This window comes from Nerophis lumbriciformis, linkage group LG34, assembly GCF_033978685.3.
Source record: "Nerophis lumbriciformis linkage group LG34, RoL_Nlum_v2.1, whole genome shotgun sequence".
Classification (NCBI taxonomy): domain Eukaryota; kingdom Metazoa; phylum Chordata; class Actinopteri; order Syngnathiformes; family Syngnathidae; genus Nerophis; species Nerophis lumbriciformis.
Window position 1 is genome coordinate 3,629,476 of NC_084581.2, and position 18,719 is coordinate 3,648,194.

The 18,719-nt window shown below is 41.2% G+C and overlaps 1 protein-coding gene across 1 annotated transcript; it reads left to right on the plus strand.

The window, feature by feature from the left end:
- The first annotated feature begins 1,118 nt into the window (after nt 1-1,118).
- LOC133576293 (ankyrin repeat and SOCS box protein 2-like) lies at nt 1,119-17,322 on the plus strand. Its single transcript, XM_061929415.1, has 10 exons — nt 1,119-1,133; nt 1,406-1,669; nt 8,514-8,624; nt 8,721-8,890; nt 11,157-11,312; nt 11,407-11,652; nt 15,211-15,382; nt 15,444-16,017; nt 16,112-16,265; nt 16,333-17,322. The coding sequence occupies exons 2-10, from the start codon at nt 1,413-1,415 to the stop codon at nt 16,467-16,469; spliced, it is 1,977 nt and encodes a 658-aa protein (XP_061785399.1). The 5' UTR covers nt 1,119-1,133; nt 1,406-1,412; the 3' UTR covers nt 16,470-17,322.
- The last annotated feature ends 1,397 nt before the right edge of the window (nt 17,323-18,719 follow it).

An 18,719-nucleotide genomic window follows, 5' to 3' on the forward strand; every position in this document is an offset into this window, starting at 1 on the left:
ATAAACTGTACATGTATATATGTATGTGTACTAAACTAATACTACTTGTATAAACTGTACATGTATATATGTATATGTACTAAACTAATACTACTTGTTTAAAAAATGTAAATTTAAATGTGTACTTTACTAACACTACTTGTATAATAATAGCAGCACTAATACTAATAACAATAATAATGGATTAGATTTATGTAGCGCTTTTCTAGACAAACTGACATTATATTTTTCGGTTGTTTGAAGTGTCATGTGAGCTGTGTCTGCTGTTTATGAAAATAAAAAGTGACATGACATCAGCCTGTTCATTGTCACCATTTTAGCGGCACAACCTGTTGTGTTGTTTGTGGAACCGAGCAGTTATCTCAAAGGCATTTCCTGCCTTTTCATGGGACTTAATTTACCCCACAGTCCAACTTGGAACACAGCTTGTGTGTTTTTATCTTAGCACTCCTAAAAATAGCATAGTGGAAAGCAGTGATTGTCTTCCTTCAATGGCAAGCAGGCACGTTAGAAACACTTTCATTTGTTGACAGCTCTTTGAGCAAATTAAACGCATGTTCTGCAGGTTCACATACTGCAAGATTTAGTTTGATATCATCTACCTGTCCCTGGCTCCTCGGTGGAAGCTTTTAAATCATTGAAATCGGTCAAAAAGGCACCTCAGACATTAATCACTTGCAGGCTTGCTTTTGAGGTCCGTGAGAAGCAAGTAGTGCATTTAAAAGAGCTGCTTGAAACCTTTATGCAGATGCCTTGAGGGCGCTAACTTTTGAATGTGTTCTAAGCATTATATCCCGCCTCACTACATTTTTAGTCCGTAATGACGTAAATTATGCTGGTGCGTAGCACACTCCCACACTCATTAGCTTTGTTTGTTCTCAGCTTATGATAGCAACTTTACAAAATTGAGCTAGCTAAAGTTAGCTATCATTGAATATATATTCTATCATAGCAACAACATGACTGCAAATTGTTAGAGGCTTTTTGTGACAGGTTGAGCGCCTAAAGGTCACATGACTGTAAGACGAGAGGCAGCTGCTCACAGGTCAGCTTCCCAAAATAAAAGTCGTCTCTCGCAAACATCCAAATGGGTTGCAGTGGACTGCCTGCCTGAAAGGCTCATTGAAAACCTGGTGAGAACTTTTCTACTTGTTTGTTTGAGATGATTTGCTGTGTGCACGTGAAAGCAGTTCAAGTAACAAAAGTGTATACGTGACTTTGTTGTAAATAACTGAAGTCTGACATGTGTCATCACAGCAAGTCATATTGGGAACTTTTGGGATTTCCCTATTGTTTAATTTGGCTTGAGGCAGCCACTGTTGCGCTCCAGTGAATAGCAGACAAAATGTCTCCATATGAGAAACATAATATGTCTTTTGTCCTGAAATGTGACTTGTCGTCGCAGCGCCATCATGGCGTCAGCTGGCGTTCCTCACACGGCCACACTGGACGATTACTCTGTGTACGGCAACCTGAGTGACGACGAGCTGCTGCAGCTCGCCGTCGAGCGTAGTCTGGCCGACGCACACGCTGGCTCCACCCTCAACACAAGCCTGCAGCTTCCTGACCCGAAGGTCAACGCGAGTGACGCCTGCCAAATTTCACCTGCGCAGAAAACCGCTGCCCACTACAGTTCGCCAAACCCTCCCAGCGAAAAGCCTCCTGATTTGTACGTATGTGACCTCTAGTGACCTTTAATGACCTTTCGTGACCTTCAGTGAATTGACCAACCTAATAATACACATAGGGTTGTAAGTGTTGATGGTAGCATTAACATAAAAACAGTCGTCCCTCGCCACTAACGTGTCCACTTACTGTGCATTGCAGATTTTAAAATTGTAAATATTTTTTTTTCTATTAAAGGTGCTGTTTGCAACTTCCTCACAGTGACATTTTTCAAAGAAAAAAATACAACAAGAACACCACCGGCTAGTTTATGTTACCATTAGTAGTTTAACAGAACACATTTGTTTGACAATTGTCTATATTTTTCACAATTGGAAAGTTTATGGAAACAAAACTTTTACCGGCCCCAATAAAGTGATCACCCAGTCTCGTCAATGCGTATGCGCAGGGAGCGCGTCCACACATACAAAAACAGTCCAAGAGAAGCAACAAAAAAATTGCAGTCATGTTGTTATGGTAGAATATACATTCAATGACAGCTAACAACACCTAATGCTAATGCACGCACGTGCATGTGTTACGTACGTACGTACGTCATTACGTACGAGAAGCCTTGCAAATACATTGCAAAGTTGTTGCCCTCCAGGCATCTAATCTGTGTAAATGTTGCAAACAGCTTCTTTCACTCTTTTTATTGAAAGTTGTTTCACAGGACACAGCATAGCATAATTTCATATATATATATATATATATATATATATATATATATATATATATATATATATATATATATATATATATAAAACCGTATATTACCAAATAGTAGCCAGGGCGTTTATTTCACAAAATGGGGTCAGACCCCGGGCGGCTATTAGGACATGGGCGGTTATTTGCACAAGGCTTTTATTTATTTTTGCACCAGCCTGCACCAGGCCATTATTTGGTTACAATGGTTAGTGTCCAGTATTTTTTTTCGTACTAAGAACTTTAAATGTAAAAGCTAATGTAAACATACAAACAAAAAAACAAGACTATCAAAAGACAAGAGATCAACAAGGCCTCAACATGACAGTAGTGCAACAATTGTCAAATAGAATACAAATACTAAAAATAAATAAACTTTTTAAATAAAGCAGCCTACCGGGAAAAATAAAATTATGGTACCAAGTACTCAAGTATAAAACCCACCATCAAAACAGAACAATAATACTGTCACTGTCCTTTGCCTTAATGCGGATCATTTTGCGGGACACACGGTGGTTCAGTCCACGAACGTGATGTATCCACTGACACAAATTAGCATCAAGCTCGTCGCTCACTTTCTTCCTACCTCCACCAGATAAGCGAGCCCATTTTCCATCGATTGCCGACTGAGATTGTAGTTCTCCCTTTTTTTGTTTCCATTCTCGTACACGTTTTGGGTCAACGTTAAACTGCCTGGCCGCTGCCAAACCAGAATTCTGCTCCGCATACTTCACAACCGCTAGCTTGAACTTTAAGTCAAACTTTCTGTTCTTCTTCCCCCTTAAAGTATTCCCGTCCATCAGTTGTGGTGCAGCGGTATCCTGTTCATTCAACTCACTGCTGCTGTTGCTTGCCATGTTGAAACTTTTCCTCGTGGGTTTGTTGTTGTCGTTGAGTGTGTGTTACGCTATATGCGGTCACCCATTGCAATATGTTGATTACCCAGAATCCCCACGTAACGTCTGCTGTTACCGTAATGACCAGAATTATTGCACCTTTGCTTTTCCTTTTAGCTTATAAATTGGGTTTAATGAAGTCAATATGATTTTAATCTAAATTATGCAAATAACAGCCCATGGGCGGCTATTTGGACATAGGCGTTTATTAGGAAGAGGCGTTTATTTCACAAGATGGGGTCAGACCCCGGGCGGCTATTAGGACATGGGCGGTTATTTGCACAAGGGCGTTTATTTGGTAATATACGGTATATATATATATATTAGGGTTGTATGGTATACCGGTACTAGTATAGTATCGCGGTACTAATGAATCGAAAACGGTACTATACTCTGTTTGAAAAGTACCGGTTCGCTATATATTTTTTTACAGGCATGACGCCGCGTCGTCGTCACGTCGTCGTCACGTCGTCGTCACGTCGTCGTCACGTCGTCGTCACGTCGTCGTCACGTCGTCGTCACGTCGTGACATTGCTGGTTTTACTAAATGAACAAGAAGATTAATAATAATTGTTTACAGCTTGTCCTTTATCATTTTTACAAAAAAAATAAAATGGAATATGACACAATATGTTACTTCATACGTCAGCAGACAAATTAGGAGCCTTTGTTTGCTTTCTTATTACTAAAAAACAAGTTGTCTAGTATGTTCACTATTTTATTTAAGGACAACATTGTTCTTCGATTGCAATAAGAAACATATGTTTAATTTACCCTAAGATTTTTTGTTAAAATAAAGCCAGAAATGCCATTTTTTGTGGTCCCCTTTATTTAGAAAAGTATCGAAAAGTATCGAAATACATTTTGGTACAGGTACCAAAATATTGGTATCGAGACAACCCTAATATATATATATAAATTAAATAAAAAGAAACCACAGAGAGCTGCATTCCTGAATGGCCCGAGAGAGATACAAAGAACCAACAAGCACACAAATCAACCACCCACATTTCAATTGTGTTTCAATCCGGGTTAATTTGGAGATCAGTATCTCCTACACATCTTAGAAAGGCACCCCACAGTTCTTGGAACTTTGCAGAACAACCATATTCAATGTCAGCCCAATCTTTTTCAGTTTGAGAAAATAAAGAACATCTCTAATCCAGCGGGTTTGGCAAGGAGGAGCCGTTGCCTTCTAATTTAACACAATCGGTCTTTGAGCAAACAAAGTAGTGAATTTTACAAGATTCTTTTTGCGTTTTTAAAGGGGAATTGCATATTTTTGGGGAATTTTGCCTATCATTCACAATTATTATGTAAGACAAGACGACGGATTGATTTTTTTTAATGCATTGTAACTCGTAAATGAATAAACGTAAATAAAAGTCCACTTACAGCGGAGCCAATGGGTGGTCCTCTATTCCGCCCGTAAAACCCAATAATACCCTTCCAAAAACCACCAACAAAATTCCATTTACATTTCGTGACTTCATTATTAACCAAGTATTAGTGATATGGGATCTAAGCCGAGGATGTCGTTGTGGCTTGTGCAGCCCTTTGAGACATTTGTGATTAAGAGCTATATAAGTAAATGTTGATTGATTGATATTGTTATTATAAGTGCTAGCGCCGTAATCACTACTGTGAGTGCCGATGTTGACATCATCGAGTGATCTGCTGCTCTCTTGCTTCATTGCCCCCTGGAAGTTTATTGTAGATCATAAATCATGCCTCTCACTTGGATAGAAGAAAGCTGAGGATGTATTCCGACAAGTTGGTACTCTTTGACAGCCAAATTAGTTCCGGAAATGGCGAGAACGACATTGTGGGATTATGACATGAGCGATAGAAAGGGTGAGAGAGTTCCAGAGGGTGGGGGCAGAGATGGAAAAAGGCACGGTCCTCCCAGATTTGGCGTTGGGGTCTGAGGGGACAGCAGGTGATTGTTGATGGATTGCAGGTTCCTAACAGGAATGTGAGGGGGAAAAGGTCACAGAGGTAGAACGAGGCCATGTTGTGGAACGCTTTATGGGTCAGGAGAGGGTTTTCAAACTGGATGCGCTGCGGGATGGATCCAGTAGAATAACGAGATTGAGGTGGTCTACGTACATTGTAAAAACGGGCACAGGCCCCAATGTGGCCCCAATTTGGCCTCAACATCACTTGCATGCGCAGTTTGATAAGGTGAAAACGAAGGACTAGATTCCATAAAAGAACAAGGAAGTCGCTACTCCTAATACAACTAATACTTTACAAAATAAAAGAAGATACAATTGAAAATGAGGGTTTTTTTGTGAAAGCAAATTAAAGTAATATAATGTATAAATGGATATACTGTATAAAGTGTAATATATTTGGTAGGGTTCTAATATTTTTATGGCTGAGACAAGGACTTGTCTTTGTTAGTTGCTATTTTATCTTACCTCATTTTTGTAAAAAACTCACGCAATGCCCGTAACATGTAAGCACATACACCACAGCGTAATTTCCGGTCCTTTAACATCATTACTTCTTAGGGAATCAAAGTATATACAGTATATATGTTTCTTCATATAATACTTATAGCCTATTATTTGCGAACTACTGATGAGTGATGCACCGAAAATTCGTCCGATGAAAAAAATGCTTTGATCATGCGATGATGTATCCCCTTCCGCTGGCGGGACACATCTTTTTCTGCGCAACAGAATGAGGTAGCTCGACTAAAGATGACGTAAAAGTCACATTGCCGTTTAGACTGCAGTCACATTTGAAAATATTTGATTCTAATCGGATTTGGATAACCTCATGATGTGGCCCAAATCTAATGCAAAAATATCTGATGCGAAGCACTTTGAAACGTTTAGGCGGGAAAAAAAATATCCGATCTGTGTCACAAAAGGGCAAAAAAATTGGTGTCAAATGTAAAAGGAGCATGACTCCCGACACTTTCTGCGTCCCGTGGTCACTGCATGTTTTTCTTGCGTCTCGTCCTACTCCTGTGTCTCCGTGTGTGCCAGAGTTCTGCTGTCTCTCTCCTTGAAGTCCTCCCCACTTGTCCACCTTCCAGCTAATTAAGGGTAACTCCCATTCCTCTATTCCAAACACATCTCCTGATCTGTTGTCCAGCTGTCTGTAAAAAGTTGAAGAGGTATCACAGCAAGCATACCAAAACATGCACATTAAAACAATACACACGATTAGTTACCTATATGATCAAAAGATAAAATATAAAACTCAGGACCTTCGTATTGTGAGGCACATGCACTAACCCCTGTTTCACCGTGCTGCCCCCCAAAAAATATAAAACCACACAACAAAATTCCACACTATCTTAACACCTCTAAAGGCTTAGTGGCCGCATGCGTGGACAGCACCTTTTAGCTCTTATTTCCAAAATTGTGTACACTACTGAATTGGGGTCTCATGGCTGCTTATGTGGACACTTATACTGCCATCTGGTGGTGTCAGAAGAGTATAACATACAATGGAATTTGGGGGAAAAAAAGTGTAAAAATAAGAATTAGCATGTCACTAAACATGAAGTACACGTTTGTGTACTTATGGACTAAGTACATCATATCAAAAGATGATTCTTAGTTTTTATTCTAATAAGGGTCCAATAAGCCCAAATAGCAGAGAGAAATAAAAAAAAGCATGTAAACAAACAGCTTGGGCCTTAAGAGGTTAAGAGAAAATATAAAAATAGAAAAAAACCCTCACACTATTATAAGATATTAATAGTGATTTATACAAGTATTATAACATCTATTTGATATTATCGCATGCAACAATGAAGCCTTTGCCTACATGACATCGTACACAACTCACTATTGGCTGATGTTGGACCAATTACAGAGCACTGTGTCTGGCAGCTGATTGGCTCAGCCACATCAGGCCTCCTTTTAGCTTCAGCTCCGCGTACTGCAGCTCTGCTCTGCTTTGTTCTGCTTGCTTGTTTTCTGCTAACTTTTGACTTTATTTCAATTCCTACCATGTAATCCAAATCTTCTGCGCCTTCTAAGGCTTCTGGCACAGAACCTAAGCCCACGATGAAGCTGCTTACCGTTGGATAGAAACAACACCCTCATTGCAATGCTTAAAGAAGGTAGCTTAGCTACAAGCTGTAGCAACTATTACAAGATCAATGAATCTTGTAATAGTATTAATGAATCTTTATGACTGTATGTGAAAGTTAATAACAGCACGTGGTGTGTTTATAGAGACTTAAAATGCATATAATATCCATGTATATCATAAAATAAATACTGTACCTTTTTCGCGTAACTTCACTTACTATGGGGAGGCGGTGGGTTCTAGAGTGACTTGCCTAAAAACCAAGGCAACACTGTATTTATCTATGTATTTATTTTCTCTATTACAATACGATTTAAGAATGCTTGAAAATAATCCACTTGTTGCCTCGAGCTTATTTGTTCTAAAAGAAAATATTTTTTGAAGCTGACAAGGAAACATGTTGCATGTTCATCAATTCCATCCATCCATCCATCCATTTTCTATTGCTTGTCCCTTTTGAGTCATGTGGGGTGCTGTAGCCTATTTCAGCTGCATCTGGGCGGTAGGCGTCGTACACCCTGGAAAAGTCCCCACCTCATCACAGGGCCAACACAGATAGACAGACAACATTCACACTCCCATTCACACACTAGGGCCAATTTAGTGTTGCCAATCAACCTATCCCCAGGTGCATGTCTTTGGAGGTGGGAGGAAGCCGGAGTACCCGGAGGGAACCCACGCAGTCACGAAGAGAACATGCAAACATCAATTAATGCGCTGATAATTTGCACTTGCCCGAAAATACCACATGGACAAAACTATTGGGACACAATGTTGGACTGAGTCTTCATTCTTCATGCTCCCAACTTTAGAGGAAACCTTTTGTTTTGTCGCTACACAAAGCAAGATCCCCCAACACTTGCAGGAGGAAGAACTTCAATGCACATAACGATTACTGTAGGCCTTCTCTTAGGTCCAATGCTGTCAAATGGACCTGGTCCAACATCTCGTAGAAAGTTTTCCCAGAAGAGTGGAAGCTGTTCCAGCTGCAAAGTGAGAAACAACTTTACTCCTTTTACTGCACGTGTCCCAATACTTTTGTATGGCCTCAGACTGCTTCCAACACTCGACTCAAAAGCCTGGCGTGTGTGTGTATGCTGTTGTTTTTGCGTGCATGTGGGTGTGCGTGTGTTTTGATTGGCTGTTGTCTATTGTGTGTTGATTGGTGCGTGTGTTGATTGGCTGTTGCAGGAAGAACTTTGACGGCACTGTCAGTTGTTTCATGACTGGTTATGGGAAGAAGATGTTGGCTTATCGAAGCTCTGACGGCACTTTGGTCCATGTGGCTCCAGAACTTCAGGAGTATGTTTGCAGCTGCAACTGTGACACCTTTGGTCGAATAAGGTCAGATGAGACCGGTGAGGTGACGTTTGCATCTAATTACTTGTTTTTGGGCAGGGAGGAGGAGCCTTTATTTGAAGCCATCCGGGTCGGTGATGTGGATCGAGTGAAAGCTCTAATTAGAGGTTCTGGAAGCAACCTGATGCTGCCCAGTAAACCAGGCTGGCTGGCCATCCATCAGGCTGTCTGGTACGATCAGGAGGCATGTCTGAGAATACTCCTATCAGGTAAATAGAAAAACATTTTTACATCTCCAAAGTAGAAGAAACATTTATAATGCTGAAAGTATAAAGATGGCATGGCTCACATGGTAGAGTGTCCAGGAACTTGAAGGTTCCTTGCACAAATGCAGCTTTCGCCATTCTAGTCAATGCTGTTGTGTCCTTGGGCAAGACACTCCACCCACTTTGCTATCAGTGTGACTCACACAGGTGTATGAACATGAATCAATGTTTGGCGATGGTCGCAAAGGCCGTTGGTGAAAATGGACAGCCATGCTTCTGTCAGTCTACCCCAGGGCAGCTGTGGCTACAAATGTAGCTTACCATCACCAAAATGTGAATGTGAAGTGGAATTAAGGGCTGTCAGTTCTCACTGTAAAGCGTTTTGAGTGTCAAGTGCCTAGCTCTATATAAATCTAGTCCATTATTATTATTATAGTATGTCTTTTTAGATCCAGTTGGCGATTATCATTTTTGCCTCTTTCACAAACAACCATTTTATAGGTAAACACATGTTGATGTATGCAATATATATATATATATATATATATATATATATATATATATATATATATATATATATATATATATAAATATATATATATATATATATATACTGTGATCTTTGATTCCTAAAAAATAGCGATTGTTGAAGGCACGCTGTGGCGCATTTGCTTCGCTTTGTCTAACGATTAAAATATTTAATTGCATTGCTCGTAGTTAACTTAAAATAAATCATGATTAATCGCAGATAGAAATCATTTTTCATCATTAAAAAGTGTACCCAGGCCTAAACAAATAATTTTGAAAAACACAAGATGGACTTAAACACACTTTTAATGACAATAAAAAATAAACTGCACAGGTTGGTGTTTTTACAGATTTTGTAGGAGTATAGAATTTGTATTTCTGCTGTAGGAACCCTTGCTTTCATCCATCCATCCATCCATTTTCTACCGCTTGTCCCTTTCGGGGTCGCGGGGGGTCGCTGGAGCCTATCTCAGCTGCATTCGGGCAGAAGGCGGTGTACACCCTGGACAAGTCGCCACCTCATCACAGGGCCAACACAGAAAGACAGACAACATTTACACTCACATTCACACACTAGGGCCAATTTAGTGTTGCCAATCAACCTATCCCCAGGTGCATGTGTTTTGGAGATGGGAGGAAGCCGAAGTACCCGGAGGGAACCCACGCAGTCACGGGGAGAACATGCAAACTCCACACAGAAAGATCCCGAGCGCAGGATCGAACCCAGGATCTTCGTATTGTGAGGCAGACGCACTAACCACTGTTCCACCGTGCTGCCCCCCTTGCTTTCAAAGTAGAGTAAAAACACATCTGTGTTTAGATACCAGGTTCGCGCATTAATAACACAAAATGCGGATCGTTACGATAATGGTTTGATTTTCAAAGATGTTTGGTAATGTAAGCCGTGGAATTCCTACCCGAATAAATACTTCTGATATTCTGTATATTACGGGTTGTTTAAATTACTGGTATTCATATCGCTGCATGACAATTTATTAATAAAGTCTATTATTCAGCATGCTAAACAGTCTGTTAATGAGGACTATCAACACAGGTTATAAAATAATATACACAATATCCCTCCTACCCCCAACATCCCCCTATATTCCTCAACTAATGTACTAGCATTTATTAAAGTAGAAATATCACAGATTGCATTACAAAAATAAACACTGACCTGCCAATCATACACAGATGTAAAAGGATGAACTGAAACATCATTTGAAGGAGATTATTCTTCTGGAATTTTCTCAGAATGTTTGGGGGCCCAATTGAGTCATACCAAAGACTATAAAAATGGGACCATTATCTCCCTGCTAGGCACTCAGCATCAAGGGTTGGAATTGGGGGTTAAATCACCAAATGATTCCCGGGCGCGGCCACCGCTGCTGCTCACTGCTCCCCTGTGGGGATGGGTCAAATGCAGAGGATAATTTCACCGCACCTAGTGTGTGTGTGACTATCATTGGCACTTAACTTTGAGTTGTTTTTAACTGACACCTTCCGCCCGATTGTAGCTGAGATAGGCTCCAGCACCCACTGCGACCCCGAAGGGAATTAGCGGTAGAAAATGGATGGATGGATTGATGACACAAAGTTTCAGTGCTTGAATGTTAGCATGTGTTTGTTTTCCTGGAGACCATTTTGTCCCAGGTTGACCATTGGAGTATCACAAGCTAACATGCTAACTCTTAGCATTTTTAAATTGCTTTCATGACCAACTGGTGACTACGTTGCTCAGCTCAGCCAGGGATGGTCAACAAACGCACACAACGCGGTGAGACGCCGCTGCTGTTGTCCGTCAACAGGGAGCATCTACAATGTGCTGAAATTCTGCTGGAGAACGGCGCTAATCCTGATTTGGCTAATCAGGAACGCGAGACTCCACTGTATAAAGGTAACAACTTTAATAGCTTTCGACATTGAGAACTGTGTCTTGATGTGTAGTTTTTGTGTGGTGGTGTGCGACATTAACCTGTCTTGACTTGCAGCCTGCGAGATAAGCAACCCTTCGCTGGTGGCGCTCTTGCTCAATCACGGCGCAGCGGTCAACACTCAGTGCTTTCATGGCTGCACAGCGCTGCAGGAGGCCGCCTTAAACAACAACGTGGAGATCTGCGAGATGCTTCTAAAGGCTGGAGCCAAACACAACCTGAAGAATGTCTACGGGATCACACCTTTGTTCTCGGCTGCTCAGTGTGGACAAGAGGACTCGCTGCGCTTTTTGGTCAAGCACGGTGAGTCACATAATCCCTCCAGGATTTTTTTGTGATTGCGGTGGCCAGAAATGCCTGAATTTCAACTCATTCATAAAGGTGGGGCAAAAGTTGGGACGTTTTGAGGTTCATTTTTTATTCAACCACATTGAATCAACTCATGTTTTTATAAATTTGTTAACAATATTTTAAGTGTTCCTTGCAAACTTTAATCTAAAAAAAAAAAATCACAGGATTTCTACATAAATTGTGAAACAAATACTTATATTGATGTTTTACTCGTTTCATACTTAGAAGTAGACACGAGATGGCAGTAAAAGCACATACTCAGCGCTCATTGTAAAATTACTGTTTAAATTAATTATAACTAATACGGTGGAAGAGGGGTTAGTGCATCTGCCTCACAATACGAAGGTCCTGAGTAGTCTTGGGTTCAATCCCGGGCTCGGGATCTTTCTGTGTGGAGTTTGCATGTTCTCCCCGTGACTGCGTGGGTTCCCTCCGGTGTACTCCGGCTTCCTCCCACTTCCAAAGACATGCACCTGGGGATAAGTTGATTGGCAACACTAAATTGGCCCTAGTGTGTGAATGTGAGTGTGAATGTTGTCTGTCTATCTGTGTTGGCCCTGCGATGAGGTGGCGACTTGTCCAGGGTGTACTCCGCCTTCCGCCCGATTGTAGCTGAGATAGGCTCCAGCGCCCCCCGCGACCCCAAAGGGAATAAGCGGTAGAAAATGGATGGATGGATGGAATAATAATAACTATAATTAAAGAAAGGAACACCACCAACACCTTCCTTTTCCCCCGCTGTCTGCTTTGTTGTCCACAATTTGCAGACATTCTCAGTGTATGTTTTACTCTTGAAAAGTGTTTGTCTATCTTAACAATTAATTTATTCATCTTATAAATGAAGTATGACTGATTTAACTATTAAGAGAACTGTTGTATTCATTGGTGTAAATTTTGTTACAATTCCAAGATCAGATCAGGACGTGAACAAATATGTTAGTAATTGCCATTACTTGGAAAAGGGGTAGGCTTTACTTCTTCTTACTCCTTTTTGAACAAGTTGTCAAGAGAAATGGACACATATAATTATTAAGTTTAAATGGAGTATTTTTGGTGGTTTTTGGATGCTTTTTAATTGGGTTTTATGGGCAGACTAAGTGGACTTTTATTTACGTTTATTTACAAGTTAGAATGCATTAAAATATAATTATCCGTCGTTTTGTCTTTCATAACGTCTGAACGACAGGCACATTTTTTTTTAAAAAGCGCAGTTCCTCTATAACTTCATTGGTCTAAGTGAGACTTGGCTGAAACTAGATACATTTGTTCTGCTTAACGAGGCATCTTCTCCCAACTATACGAGTTTGCATGTAGCTCGTCCCCTTAAAAGGGTTGGAGGGGTTGCATTAATCTCAGATGAAAACCTTAACCTTAGCCCTAACCTAAGTAATAAATATAAATCATTTGAGTTGCTTACTATGAGGTCTGTTATACCGCTACCGCTTCATCTGGCTGCTATCTATCACCCTGGGCTCTAATCGGACGTTATCAGCAAATTCTCATAGTTTGTTGCTGATCTAGTGACGCATGCAGATAATATATAGTTCAGGGATGACCGCACTACTATTACTACTACTTTTCAAATTACATATATATATATATATAGAGGGCAATATATGTATCATTTGTATATATGATAGGGGCGGTATGGCGTAGTGGGTAGAGCGGCCGTGCCAGAAACCTGAGGGTTGCAGGTTCGCTCCCCGCCTCTTGACATCCAAATCGCTGCCATTGTGTCCTTGGGCAGGACACTTCACCCTTGCCCCCGGTGCCGCTCACACTGGTGAATGAATGATGAATGAATGATAGGTGGTGGTCGGAGGGGCCGTATGCGCAAATTGGCAGCCTCGCTTCCATCAGTCTACCCTAGGGCAGCTGTGGCTACAAATGTAGCTTATCACCACCAGGTGTGAATGAATGATGGGTCCCCAGTTCTCTGTGAGCGCTTTGAGTATCTAATAATAGAAAAGCGCTATATCAAATCTAATCCATTATTATATATATATATATATATATATATATATATATATATATATATAATTAATTAAACAATGGATGTCTAGCAACTTTTTGCATCTTAACGCTAAGAAAACGGAAATGCTGATTATCGGTCTTGCTATACACCACCTTAACATTTAACAAAAAACACAAAGCGACTTGTTAAAGAATCTGGGTATTATCTTCGACTCAACTCTCTCAATTGAGTCACACATAAAGAGTGTTACTAAAACCGCCTTCTTTCATCTCCGTAATATCGCTAAAGTTCGTCCCATTTTGTCCACCAGCAACGCTGAGATCATTATTCCTGCGTTTGTTACGTCTCGTATCGATTACTGTAATGTATTATTTTTGGGTCTCCCTATGTCTAGCATTAAAAGATTACAGTTGGTACAAAATGCGGCTGCTAGACTTTTGACAAGAACATGAAAGTTTGATCATATTACGTCTATACTGGCTCACCTGCACTGGCTTCCTATGAAGCGACTTGAAGGTTTTATTACTTACGTGTAAAATACTAAACGGTCTAGCTCCAACCTATCTTGCTGATTTTATTGTGCCATATGTCATGGCCAGAAATCTGCTTATTAGTGATTCCCAGAGCCCAAAAAAGTCTGCATGCTCTAGAGCATTTTCTATTCGGGCTCCATTACCCTAGACAGCCCTACCGGTAACAGTTAGAGATGCTACCTCAGTCGAAGTTTTTAAGTCCCATTTTAAAACTCATTTATATGTTCTAGTCTTTAAATAGACTCTATATAAGACTAGTTGGCGTGCCACTTCTCTTTTCTGCTCTGCCCCCCTCTCCTGCGTGGCCTGTTTATCATTTGGCCACGGATCAGCCTCCACGGAGGAGGCACTAGCTATTCCAATTCTGGACCCAGAATGAACCACTCCTCTGTGCATCAGTCAGTGACGTCTCTGCGCTGCCGACTTGTCTACATGCAAGAGGATCCCTCTGCTGGCCTCCCTATGGACTGGACTCTCACATTATGAACCGTACCCACTCGGCATCCTTTGCACCCACATCTGCGGTCCCTCCCAAAGTTTCTCATTGTTTCCACTTAGTGGAGTTTTTTCTCACCCGGATGTGGGTTCAGATCCGAGGATGGCATGGTTTGTGAAACCCTTTAAGGCACTTGTGATTAAGGGGTAGATAAATACATTTTGATTGATTGATTAACATTGAAGACAGGAACAGGAAGTACTGTATGTCTGAGCTAGGTGAGAGGGCAACAATTGTGCCGGTAGATCAATTGTTGATATATTGTTACATGTTGTCGTCTACACAATGAACAAACATATGTTTTGATTAGACACTTGACGCGTGCATTTGAGCGCTGCTCAGGGACAAATTGTGTTGGCCAAATTGGACAAAGTTGCTAGGTCATGCCGAATTCGCAGGGATTGTTTGAACCTGTGCGTATTGGCGCGATCGCAAAATCCTGGAGGGACTGCTTCATTGTGGAAGTAAACGAGCACCTTTGACCTCTGACTCCTGTTGCTTCTCAGGTGCAGACATTAACTCTGAAGCTGCCGATGGAGGGACGGCTCTCTATGAAGCTTCTAAAAACATACATGTGGACACCGTGAAGTTTCTTCTTTCCCAGAAAGCAGATGCTAACAAATCAGGAAAAACGAGTCTTTTGCCGCTTCACATCGCCGCTCAGAGAGGAAGTGACGTGTAAGCACTTTGACACGTTCATCATCAAAGTTGGAAAACAGAACAATGTTTTCTTGTCCAGCGTGGTGTCCATGTTGATCCCAGCAACCAGCAAGGCGAGAGTCCGCCGCTGCGGCATCAGTCCACTTCATGTCGCAGCTGAACGAAATCGTGACGACGTCCTGGAGACTTTGATCGCAGCCGGTTTTGATGTCAACGCCCAGCTGTCCGAGGAGCGTTCTAAACTGTACGAGGACCGGCGCAGCACGGCGCTCTACTTCGCTGTCATCAACAACAACATTGACAATGTGCGCATGCTGCTGCAGTCCGGTGCTGATCCAAACCTGGACGTGTTCCGGCCGCTCATGGTGGCTGCGAGGCAGGGCTGCATTGAGATTGTCACGCTGCTGGTGGAACACGGCGCTGACATCAACGCCTGCATACCCACCCACCCCACCACCTTCCCCGCCATTTATATGTTCTCCATGAAGTACCTGCCCTTGTTCAAGTACCTGCTGGACAACGGAGGCCAGGCCCTCTCCTGTTTCCACTGTGTGTACGGAACCGGACCACACCCATCGCTCCAAACCAGCAGGCCCCACAGAGGTCACCTGGGCTATCCTGAAAGAGACAACAATGCCAGGAGAGGCGTTCAGGTGCTCAGAGTTTTCTACAAACTACAACTAACTTGACGACACTGTAAAACTGTTCTGCTGGGTAAATTACTGACATTGTGTGCTTGACTGACAGTTCTGCGAAATGATCTCCGCCCCCACTATCAGTCGGTGGGCGGGGCCAATCATTGACATCCTTTTGGACTACGTTGGTAATGTGACCCTATGCTCTCGTCTGTTGGAACACCTGGACAGTTTTGAAGACTGGGCGGTCATCAAAGAGAAAGCAGGTGAGTGAGCAAGTCCAGCGAACTAAAAGTTGGAAAGGGGAAACCAGCGTTTTCTGCTTCTTTGCAGCTGTGCCACGGCCGCTGCAGCAGCTGTGTCGTGTGCACGTCGTACAGATGGTGGGAAAGCGGCGGCTGATGAGGTTACCACTTCCTGGAGGTCTGATTCGGTTTTTGCAACACCAGGAACGTTATGTGGACGTTTAAACTCCTCTTCTTTCTGTCATAATCTCAGCTTTTCCTTTTAGGTTTCATTGAAGCAAACACTAAGATGTTTTTCACCAAACGTTCTAAACCAGAGGTGTCCAAAAATTAAATAATGATTTGTTACATTTTGTACATGAAGATACTAAAACAATACAATATAGGTTTATCATATATGCGAAACTATCTGAACAAAACAGTCACATTTTTTATAAGGAAAAAAGCAAATATTCATATCTAATCTAAAACCTTGAGATGTTTTTTTTAATTTAATTGATTCTTTACTATTATTATTATTATTCCACCAACTAAATCATTTTTGAAGGCTGTAAACTGAAAACGTACAATATCTTGCAAGAAATGTGTACACATGTTCATCATAACAGGATGCACAGAAATTATCGAAGAACAAATACAGAAAAGTCATTTTGGTTTTCAGGTCTCATTTAAGGGACGATCGATTTGGGCAATTTGTATTTTTCTGTGTTTTTGTGTAATGTTCTTATCTGCCGTGTCTTTATTTTGTTGGTAGAATAACTTGGGTCACGTATATTTCCAAAACCTTGCAAACATCTAATAATAATGATAGCATGTGCTGAGCTTGCACTACATTAGTGCTTTGATTCGACCTAGTTAGATTAGATATATCTCTCTAGCTCTGTGGGGGGCCTTTTGCTTCCAGGAAATGATGTCATCAAAGTAAACACATTCCTCCCCAAACAATAACTTCCTGTTTAGGAAACTTGATGTGTTCTTTTATTTTCTACTGCAGTCTTTTGCTTCATCTACTTAGCAACAGATGAACAACAAATTGACAGCAAATTGACAGCAAATTAACAACAATATAACAACGAAAAGAGAAACTGGAGATTGTGATGTATCATGTTGTATACTTGCATGTTCGAAATAAACTCAAACTCAACTCAACTCAACTCAACTCAACGAATGGACAAGAAATGGACAACAAGTGAACAACAAATCGACAACAAAGGGGCAACAAATTGACCCTTCTTATGCAAATTATTTGATAGCTGCTATTTGTTGATGTCAGACAAAAAGACGAAAATGTCTTGAATTGATGTGAAAATAAGTTCAACAATCAAATGTAAGGATTGTTGGTTTTGCATTTATTTGAATAAAGTAGGAAAGAAGGGCACACAGGTTCAGGTTCTGGGTGTCTGGCGAGACCTCTGGCGATACTCTGGCAGATGGTGGAGAATCCAGGCCGCCGGCGCCAACATGGCCACCGCAAACACAGACATCACCAAAAAACTTTGCTGTCACAAACAAGAAAATAACATGAACCGCTGTCACTTTAAAGCCTTTTCATGATCTAATTTTCAAGTTTTGACTGCTAAAAGGGTGAAAAAAGGAGTAGAATTTCATATATGTGAAAAATAAAAATGAAGGTTTATTGTCAATACAAGAATAAATCATTTTCATAACTTCTTTATCATGTTCCTCACATCACTGATTGATGACAATAAAACATGACAAACATACAATAAACGTGTTTCTTAGTTCTTACCAAGGCTCCGATCTGATTTCTGGGAGGTTTGCTGTAGATCATGGACGTGCTCTCCTTCAGGGGATTTTGAGGACGACAAAAAAAGCCCTTAGAGAAGCCATTGACCTTCTTCAAGATTCTGCTGGCCATCATCATAAATGATGTTGTGTTTGCTTCCAGCTGCACCAACACACAAGGAGCGAGCGAGGCGGGGCCTGGGGTGTGGGAGGGGCCACAGAACAGCTGATTACATTTTGTCCAGAGAAGAAAAGACTTTACGTGATGGAAACATCTTTGAAGACACAAGCACACACGCACACACGCACACACACACACACACACACACACACACACACACACACACACACACACACACACACACACACACACACACACACACACACACACACACACACACACAGAGAGAGAGAGATTCAGCGGCAAGAGATTAAAGGGTCTTTGGGAGCCAAATTGTTTGATTTGAATTATAAAGGCAATTAATGCATTCATCCATCCATCCATCCATCCATCCATTTTCTACCGCTTGTACCTTTCGGGGGAAGATAATTAAAATAAGTAGTTAAGTTATTGTTATCATTGGATGAATGTTGTGTAAATATGTAACCTTTATTTTTATGTTTATGTTGCTATGGGCATAAGCGTATGTGCTGTCTATTTAAGAGGCTGCTGCTCTTATAAGCAGCTCAGGTGCTGCTACTCTGGTTGATGAGTTAGTTGGGAACCAA